The sequence below is a fragment of the Galeopterus variegatus genome, unplaced genomic scaffold, assembly GCF_000696425.1.
Source record: "Galeopterus variegatus unplaced genomic scaffold, G_variegatus-3.0.2 Scaffold502, whole genome shotgun sequence".
NCBI classification, from domain to species: Eukaryota; Metazoa; Chordata; class Mammalia; order Dermoptera; family Cynocephalidae; genus Galeopterus; species Galeopterus variegatus.
In genome coordinates, this window is record NW_007726613.1 from 524577 (window position 1) to 534955 (window position 10379).

The window sequence follows — 10379 nt, forward strand, 5'->3', positions numbered from 1 at the left end:
TGTGAGATGGAATTTAATATGGGAACTGGCTCACATGATTATGGAGGCTGAGAAGTCCCACAATATGCCATCTGCAAGCTAGAGAACCAGGAAAGTTGGTGGCATAGCTTAGTCCAAGTTTGAAGGCCTGAGAACCCAGGAGTCCACTACTGCAAGTCATAGAGTCCAAAGGCCAGAGAATCTGGAGTTATGATATCCAAGGGTAGGAGAAGATGGGTGTCTTGGCTTCAAAAGTGAGAGCAAAGGGCTGGCCCATGGCTCACTTGGGAGAGTGTGCCGCTGATAACTCCAAGGCCACAGGTTCAGATCCCTATATAGGGATGGCTGGTTAGCTCACATGGGAGGGCATGGTGCTGACAACACCACATCAAGGGTTAAGATCCCCTTCCCAGTCATCTTTAAAAAAAAGTGAGAGCAAAATTTCCTTTCCACTGCCTTTTTATTCTTTCTGAGTCCTCAACTAATTGATGGTGCCCACCCATTTGGGTGAGGGCATATCTTCATTACTCAGTGCACTGATTCAAATGTCAATCTCTTCTGGGAACAGTCTCATAGACATATCCAGAAATAAGGGACACCCAGAAAGCTGGTAAAACATTAACCCAGTCAAGTTGACACCTAAAATTAACCATCACATAGTGTTTCTCTCCAATGTGTATTATCACATGTACAGTAAAATGTGAAAAACAAATGATTTGTCATATTTTTGACAATCATACGGGCCTCTCTCCAGTGTTTGTACTCACATGATTATTAAAGGAGGAGGGTAAACTGTAGACTTATCTACATTCCTTACATGTATAGGGCTCCTTTCTATTTTTTCTCACTTGCAGAGTAAGTTTTGAGGAGTAAGTGAAGGCTTTCCCACATTGCTTATATTCATAAGTTTTCTCTCCAATTTGAGTTCTTATATATACGGTAAGGAATGTGGAAGAAATAAAGGCTTTTCACACCCTTTTGTACTCATAGGGTATTCTTCCATTATGAGTTCTCACATGTGCCTAAAGGATGAGGGGCAATTGAAGGTTTTTCCACATTTTTTACATTCATAGGATTTATATCCAGTGAATTTTTACATGTTTTCTAACAGATCAAAGAAAATGGAAGTCTATTTCACATTTCTTATATTCATAAGGCTTATCTCCACTGTGAGTTCTTACATGTATAGCAATGAATAAAGAATGAAAAAAGGCTTTCTTACATTTTACATATTCATAGTATTCTTCCCCAGTGTGAAATTCACCAGAGTTCTAGGATACAAGGAACATATGTAGGGTGCTGTACATTCCCTACATTGATAGGGTTTGTGTCCAGCATGTGATCTCACATTTGTCATAACCACTGCATGATCAATGAAGTCTTTCTCACACTCAATGAATTTATATGCTTTCTTTCCAGCATGAGTTCTCTAGCACACATTTAGATTTGAAATCTGGCTGAAGGTTTTCCACATTGATCATCCTCATTATATTTCTATCCAATTTGGAATATCTTCTGCACATTAGGTATGAAGGTCTTTTTGAGAGATTTTAAAATTTGATTATATTCATAGAGGTCCTATACCATATGAATTCTCAAATATCTCTCCTGTGTCTTGTGCTGATCTTCTGTGCCATGGCAGAAAGGATGAGGATTATACAATTGGAAGTATTTTATTACATTGTGAGTTAAGTAGTATAATACTAATTTAAGATAGATTATGATGAGAAAAGGCTATGTATTGTTATCTGTAGAAGAAATACTCCCATAAAGTTATAGCCAGAAAGCCAATTGAGTGTATAAAATGGAATAAAAAAAAAAACCAAAACAAATTTAAAAAACCAAATTTAAGCCAAAAGAAAATAGAAAATGAGAAAAAAGGAATAAAAACAGAAGGTATACGATAGACACAATCATATAAATACATTACACGTAAATGGAATGAGCTCTCCAACTAAAAGGCAGAAATGGTAACGCTGTGTATTACTCTGTTTCTGTTGCTTATAACAAAATACCTGGGACTAGGTAATTTATAAGGGAACTATTTATTGCTTACAGTTTCAGAGGCTGGGAAGTCCAAAGTCCAGGGAACACATCTGGTGAGAGTCTTCTTTGGTGGTGGCTTTACAGCAACACAGGGGTCTCACATGACAGAAAATGGCAGAGTAGAGAGAGAACGAGACTCCCATGTACTCTCATTTTAAAGCCCTCAGAACAAAAGTATTATTAATCCATTCATTAAGGCATGGTCCTCAGAATCTAATCATCTCTTCAAGGCCCCATCTTTCAATTACCATAATAGGATTTCCCACCTTCAACAGTTCTAAGGGGATCAAGCTTCTAATACATAAAACTTGGGGGACACAATTAAATCCATATCACATTGGATAAAAAAGCAAGATCCAACTCTGCATAGTTTTAAAGATGCACTTTAAATATAAAGACAGACTGAAAGTAAAAAGAATGAAAAAAGATATATCATGCATACCCTAAGCATACGAATATGAGATGATGATATTAATAACAATGTAACTAGAGACTGAAAGGGACATTTCGTGATGATGAGTATAAATTTATCAAGGAGATAAGATAATCCTACCTATCTGCATATCTAGTAACAGAGCTTCAAAATATGTGAAGTTAAAGAATACTAAAACTAAAAGGAGAAATAGACAAATTCAAAATCATACTTGAAGAATTTAAAATGTTTGTCTTAGTAATTGATAAACTATGTAGAAAAAAATGTTAAGAATAAGGAGGTTCTAAACAAAATTATCACACAACTTGTTTTAGTTGATATAGAACACTATACCCAATAACTGCAGAGTATACATTACTTTCAAGTGCACATGGGAAACACAAAATAACTCATGTTAAATAATTTTTTTTTCCTTTTTTGTCTTTTTTCGTGACCGGCAACGGATCGCAACCCTCAGTGTCGCGCCCGTACCGGACCGGGACCGGCAACGGGATTGCAACCCTCAGTGTTGCGCCCGCACCTCGCTCAGCCAGTGAGCGGCCGGTCTACATGTGGGATCCAAACCCTCGGTGGGAGTGCCGCCGCAATCATACTTGAAGAATTTAAAATGTTTGTCTTAGTAATTGATAAACTATGTAGAAAAAAATGTTAAGAATAAGGAGGTTCTAAACAAAATTATCACACAACTTGTTTTAGTTGATATAGAACACTATACCCAATAACTGCAGAGTATACATTACTTTCAAGTGCACATGGGAAACACAAAATAACTCATGTTAAATAATTTTTTTTTCCTTTTTTGTCTTTTTTCGTGACCGGCAACGGATCGCAACCCTCAGTGTCGCGCCCGTACCGGACCGGGACCGGCAACGGGATTGCAACCCTCAGTGTTGCGCCCGCACCTCGCTCAGCCAGTGAACAGCCAGTCTGTATGTGGGATCCAAACCCTCGGCGGGAGCGCCACCGCGCTCCCAAGTGGCGCACTGTAGCAGTGCGCCACCGGGCCGGCCTAAATAATTTTTTAAAAAATGAATCAGTAAATTTCAAAGAACTTAAATCATACAGAGTATATTCTCAGACCAAAACAGAATTATTTTGGATATCAAAAATAGTAATATCCGGGCCGGCCCCTTGGCTCACTTGGGAGAGAGTGGTGCTGGTACCACCGAGGCCGTGGGTTCTGATCCTACATAGGGATGGCCAGTGCGCTCACTGGCTGAGCATGGTGTGGACCACACTGTGTTGTGGGTTGCGATCCCCTTACCAGTCAAAAAAAAATAGTAATATCCTTGGATATTTGGACATTAAGCAACACACTTTTAGTTAGCCCATGTGTTGAAGAAGAATGCATCAGGGAAATTATGGATAAATTCAGACTGAATGGTAGTAAAAACACAACATATCAAAAATCAAATGCAGCTTAAGTAATGTATAGAGAGGCTTACAGCTTTAATTTATATTTTATATGTTTTAATTTATATGATAAAACAAGGCTTAGAGCCAATTATCTGATCTTTCAGAGAAGCTAGAAAAAGAAGAGAAAACTAAACTCGAAGTAGGTAGAAGGAAAGAAATAAAAACATAAAGGTGGAAACCAGTGAAACAGAAAATAGAAAGTAATAAGAAAAGCAACAAAGTCAAGGGTTGGTTTGTTTTAAAATAATAATAGTATTTGAACACTTGTTCAACATCTTAGATAAAATAGACAAATTCATTTAAGAAAACACAAGTTACCAACTGACACAAAAGGAAATAGAAAATCAGAATTTCAGCATATCTATTTTAAAAATGAATTTGCAATTCAAAATTTTCTTACAAGGAAAATGGTACCAACAGATTGCTTCTGTAGTAAATTCTACTAAATACAAAAAGAAAAAATAATAAATATTTTACACAAACTCTTTCATAAAATAGAGGAGGAGGAAACAATTGCCAGCTCAATTTATGAGACCCGAAGAACCTTGAAACTAAAATTTAACAAGGGCATTACAAGAAAAAAATTGTAGACTAGTATCCATCATGAACATAGATGCAAAAAATGCTCAATGAAATTAGCAAACTGAAATCTATATAAAAGCTAATATTTTTCACACTGATGCACATCACCTGAAAGAAAAACATCTAAACAATTTGCCTGGCCAGTCATGTTCATACAGGTACTGTTCCATGCCCAGTCTGCAGGACTCCAGCTCATCAGATCTGCTTGGATATTTTTGTATTCTTCCACTGCTCCTCCTGCTATCCCATATTCAAAATGGCAAGGCACTTGCTTCAGATTTTGCTTCTCAAATTCCAGCTGTGACCACCACTGCCACCACAATGATGGTCATTTGAACTTGTAAGTTGGAAACAACAAACAACCAGGACAAGGGTAGGGCCACTGTCTCAGATGCAAATTTTAAGGGATCACACAAAGACTTAGTAATAAAGATAATTACTATTTAATGCAATATTGTAAAAAATCAAATTTACTGGAAAAATCCATGAGGAACAATATATCCAAATGTTAAATAAATACAGGAACCATCCTGCACTTGCACATATTGGCCTCACTGACCTCACCCTCATCCCAACTCTGTCAGATCCTATTGTCAATTTTATTTTTTCCTGATCCCATTGGGGAAAAAAATGACCATGTCTACTTTACAGTTCCTTCTCCTGCGCTGCTCCCACAAGGCCAAAAGGACCACCAAATTCTAGATCCAATAACACTGGGATTATTAAATTTACATAGAGAAAAACTCCTTTAGTTTTCAATAATAATCTCTCCTACAATATGTTGCTAATGGCAACTTTATTACATACATTGTGCAGTAAAGAAAAAACTATTTTAATGTGGAAAAGTCAAAAAAAGCATTGTTACCATGGTATATATCTCTGCATGCAGTACATTTCCAACATCTACTAAAGCCACCACCAGATGCACACGCATGCACAAATGCACACACATAAACACACACACAAATATATAAACACTCTGGATGTAGCTATGGAGTTTCGGAATTGTTTGAGGCATCATCATGTATCATAATAGATTTTTCTTAATATTTTGTCACTACGCTGATAACTGGAAATAAAGCTGTTTTCAAGGAATTCCAGGTCAATCTAAAAAAGACAAAAGTATTAATGCTTTAGAGATGCTTTAAATTTTACACTTTACATATAAAGTTATTTGTAAAGTAAGATAAGAAAGAAAGGGATCGTACTGACACATTGAGGTCTCTAGGCTTGCTTCAAAACACGCATTTTTGTATGTGAGAAAGTTGTTAGGAATTAATCCAAGTATGTTATTTGAAAAAGTTAAGAGAAAGATCAAATCTAAAATCACTGGTAGTGAGCTTCCTTCTTTCATCTGGTATTCAAGTTAATATTATCTTAATTAAATAAAAGAAATGGCCATGATTGCCTCTAAGTGACAGGGACTACTCCTGAGGATTGGGTGCTCATGACGACAACCTGGAGGAAATGGTATTTTATGTTCTTCAGCCCACTAACAGACATAATGAAGACTATAAGTATGGGACCAACTTCTAAAAGTGCTAGAATTCACCAGACATTTTTAAAAGCCCCAGTCAGTCGGTTAGAGTAGTGATAAAGGTGATCACTGCAGTCAGAAACATAAAGACAACAAATCCACATATTTAGGTCACTTTGCTTACTATTACACCTCTTCCTTTAACATATTACTGAGGAGGTATCTAGGTATGTGAGAAAAAAATCCACTTAAAAACATGCTAATGGCTACTGTTTTGGATAAAAGGAATGTTCTAAGCGAGACATTAAAGGAGGAATAGAAGTGACAGGCCTCCCACTTTATGGAGAAGCATCATCAACTGCTACCTTTCCAGATAAGTCTTATTTGGCCCCTCTAAGCGTCAGTTCTCTTGCGCGAGCTCAGCAGTTAACAGAAGTTCAGCATGAGTTACTAATGTTACCTAGGACCATTACACAAACACTTGAATGTTTAAAGTAATTGAGCTACCATCTGTTGCCCTGACTGTAAAGTGAAAGTTCTTTAATTTTTGTGGACACCTGAAAATATGAAAGAGAATATTCACAAGAAATATGAAAGAATGATTAACTAATTTCCTTAACTTCAAATCATTGGTGTTGATGAATACTGACACATGCAGACATTTATTTGCATCCCTTTATTATGGGGAGAACATATATCTCCTACCCCCATTACAATAATGTGAAACAAATGGAAACAGTCATGTTATTAAACAAACAAACAAAACCTTTCTACTTCTTTCCCCCAATTTAGAGCTGATATAAGCCCGCCAGGATTTCTCAACTTGGGACTAGAAAAGGTATGAGTCAGTTTATAGTAATAAAAAAGAACTTTTAGGCTCTTGAAATATAAGAGGTCATTTTTCCCCATGTGGAGGAAGCTGGTCTTCAGTGAAACATGATAAAACTGGCAGGTAGAAAAAAGCAAAGAATAGATAGGATAGAGAAAATGGTTTTTCCAAGTACTTTATTCTGACTGTTTTTAGGGCCTTACTCTTCACTCAATTTTCATTTCCAAAGATATCTTAAATTACATTATATATCCCCAATATCCTCTCAATTAGTTGTTCTTTCTTGCACTAGTTTAAGTTGGGTTTCTGTTGATTACAACTAAGAAAATTTAGACTAACACAGAGTATTAAGTTTGCAAAGGATCTTTCTGGTTAGTACATTTTCTGTTACCATGAAGTATAAATTTCTAAAAGTCATATTTAAAGCAGAATATAAAGAGATATGCAGAAGACTGTATGGTTTTCAAACAGGATTCTGAATGTTGAAAGCAATAGTGACAATTCAAGAAGCAATATTTGGGGACAGGCTAGTTGAGTGACACAAGGTTTTTTCAAGAAGTATGCTCAGGAATGTCTTTAAACTCTGTTTTTTTGGTCTGCCAAAATTAGGTATGTCAGACTTCCCTCAGATAGGTCCGACTTTTAACAGTTGTCAGAGAGAAATTTCCAGTCAAAAAGAGACAGAGTTTGGTCAAAGGGTTTCATATGTCTTTTTATCTCATGTCAAGTATAATATCCAAACAATGTTGGGGTATTTCCAGAATTATTTGAGCATTTTTAATCATTTCAACATCTCTTGTTCTTGACCTGCTCATTCACATTTGAGAGCATGTGACACAAGAGGGTGCCCATAGCCTTTGGTAAAACTTCCACAGTAATTTACAGGCTATTGACACAGCAATGGAGACAACATTCTGATTTTGTGGTTACATTTCCCAGCACAAAGGTTGTAGGGTTTTGCCCAGATTCAATTTCTGTACATGGAGTATGCCTGTGAGGCTTCTATCAAAGTTAAATTTTCATTAACCATCACCAAAGTGAACTCTCATTGAACGTTACTTTTTTGTTTGAGGAAAGACACAGTCACTTCCTAAATATCTTGGGAATACATACATAAAAAGAATTTCCTATATTAGTGCTTATTAGTTCCTCTATTAGTTGATTTTACAAGAAAGGGATCCGTTTTTGCAGGAATAGGCATTGGGTTAACAAAAGTATTCTCCTTTGTTCTTTTGTGAAGAAAATACATCATTACTGAGTGCACATCCAGGATTTATGAAAACTATTAGGGGATTATCCTGAAGATAACTCCTAACATTCCATCATGACTTCATAACATCACAGACAGACCACTGCTAACATAATCAAACTTCCATCTTTTAAGAAAATCTTTTCTCAAAATCCAGCAAAAACCTAAGTGTGATCATTTTATGTACATTTAAATAGTATTATTGGCTATTTTTCTAGAATAATTTCCATGTTTATAGTAATAGAACTAAAATAAAAGTACTACGGTGATATTAATAGTGGTTTGGATGATAGTAAAGAGATACTGCATCTTCTTTTCATTATACCAAAAATACAGCTAATGGGATTCTCAGGAAACTATTTCTCTCATCTAAAAGCACTTGTGGAAAGAATTCAAGAATTCGAGTTATCCTCCACTTTCCAATAATTAGAAAATAAGTTTCCTCCCACCTTCTAAATCCTGTCGTGTGATCACAAATACCTGTATATTCCAAACTCCATTTGGGAAGAAAATAAAGGCAAGGAAGGGAAATAAAGAAAAAGTGTCAATGGCCTTATATTAATATCATAAAAGGCAAGTTGGGACTTATAGAAATCTCAAGAAAAAAAAGTCTATAAAGTTTGGAAAAAAAATAGAGGGAAATGAATGGCTCTGTTTATGCTGATGGAAGAGTCTCTATCCTGGTAGCTTCCAAGAAACTTCATTCATTATTCTTGATGTTCACTCATTAAGAAACAATGTCTTGTCTCTCATGTTTGAGCTTCTTCGTGCTATGTACGACACAGAGGAGAATTTGTTTCTGATTCGTCCACCAACCACATTCTACCAAAACATGTAGACTGCTCATCTGTTTGTGAAATTTTCAGGATCCATATTTCATCAATTTATTTTACTTTACTAAGTAAAATTTTTGGCCCTGCTACCTCCCTGCCTGAGAGGGAGACAGATATTCTGTACTGCTGCATAAATATCCTAGTCATCTTGTTCAGGACACCATTAATGCAAATTTAAAAGTGTGCCTGGCATTTACCAGTTCACCTTCTGGTTCTATTCTCCAAAACTCAACTTTTGGGGATGCTTCTAGCCAGGAATATTCCTTTGAAAGTTTAATTATTTGTGTACGTTTGCCAAATTAGGAGATGATTTAATGAAGATATAAATTCATCTGCAGTAGTTCAGCATACTGGCCCTTCATAACACCTAAGATAAAGCGAAACTACTTTTCTGAAAAGCATCTCACACATCTTAAATAGACAGCCTGGGACCTAATCAGACAGCTGTGTAAATAAACCTTACTCCTGAGAAGAAGTCTGTCAGTCTGGAATGCATTTGTCTATAATCAACAGAAAACCCAACTACTGTTGCTTAATTACATAAGGGTTTATTCACATCATGCAACAGAACACCTGGGAGAAGGTAGTATAGAATTAATCATTACAGTAGCTTAACAATGCTAACAGAAATCCAGGGGCTTTCCATCTTGTCATACTTAGTATATAGGCCTTTGTCTTATGGTAATCATCTATCCCATGGCTGCAAGTTGGCTGCTTCAATTCTAGGCTTACTCCCATGCCAGTCAAGAAAACGGAAGAAGAGCAAAAGACCAAAGGAAAATACACCTCAGACTAGCCTTTTGAAAAATCTTCCTCTAAAGCTCAATCCCCCAATTGTTTTTAAATCATTGGCAATAACTGAGTCACATGACAGTCCTGTCTGCATGGACTATGGGAATGTGAATATCTTGACTAGAGTAGGGGAAGGTAAAGAAAAATGAGTGTGGAAATGGCTTTTTTAGTAGCCACTTATATTAGTTTTCTGTTGTTGCTATAACAAAGCACCACAAACGTACTGGCTTAAAACACAGATGTATTATCTTACAGTTCTCAAAGGGCTAAAATTAAGGTGTCAGCAGGGCTGCATTCCCTTTTAGAGGCTCTAAGGGAGAACTCATGTTATTTCCTTTTCTAGCCTCTAGAGGCTGCTTGCATTCCTTTGTTTGCAAACCCCCTTCCAACTTCAAAGTCATAATGGCCAGTTGAGTCTTTTTCACATCACATTCACTCAGATACTGACTCTTCTGCCTCGTGCTTCCATTTCTTATTAAGCGCTCTCATGATTACACTGGGCAAACTTGGATAATCTAGAGTAATCTCCTTATGTTTAGGTCAAATGTTTACTATCAACTTCATTTATGTTTATTATCAACTTTAATTTCATCTGCAACTTTAATTCCCCTTTGACACATAACATATTCATAGTTTCTGGGGATTAGGAAAAGAACATCTTTGGGGAGCCATTATTCTCCCTACCCCAGTTCACCCTCTAGCCTCCAAAGATTCACATCCATCCCACATAAAAAATACATTCA

The 10379-nt window shown here is 36.4% G+C and overlaps 1 protein-coding gene across 1 annotated transcript in view; it reads right to left on the reverse strand.

Annotated features, from left to right (window-relative positions):
• Positions 1–5476: 5476 nt before the first annotated feature.
• Positions 5477–10379, reverse strand: part of LOC103587925 (protocadherin beta-15-like) — a 12310-nt gene continuing 7407 nt past the window's right edge. Inside the window, exon 2 of the mRNA XM_008569486.1 lies at positions 5477–5563. Coding sequence (XP_008567708.1) covers positions 5477–5563 — 87 coding nt within the window. The remainder of the gene's footprint in view (positions 5564–10379) is intronic.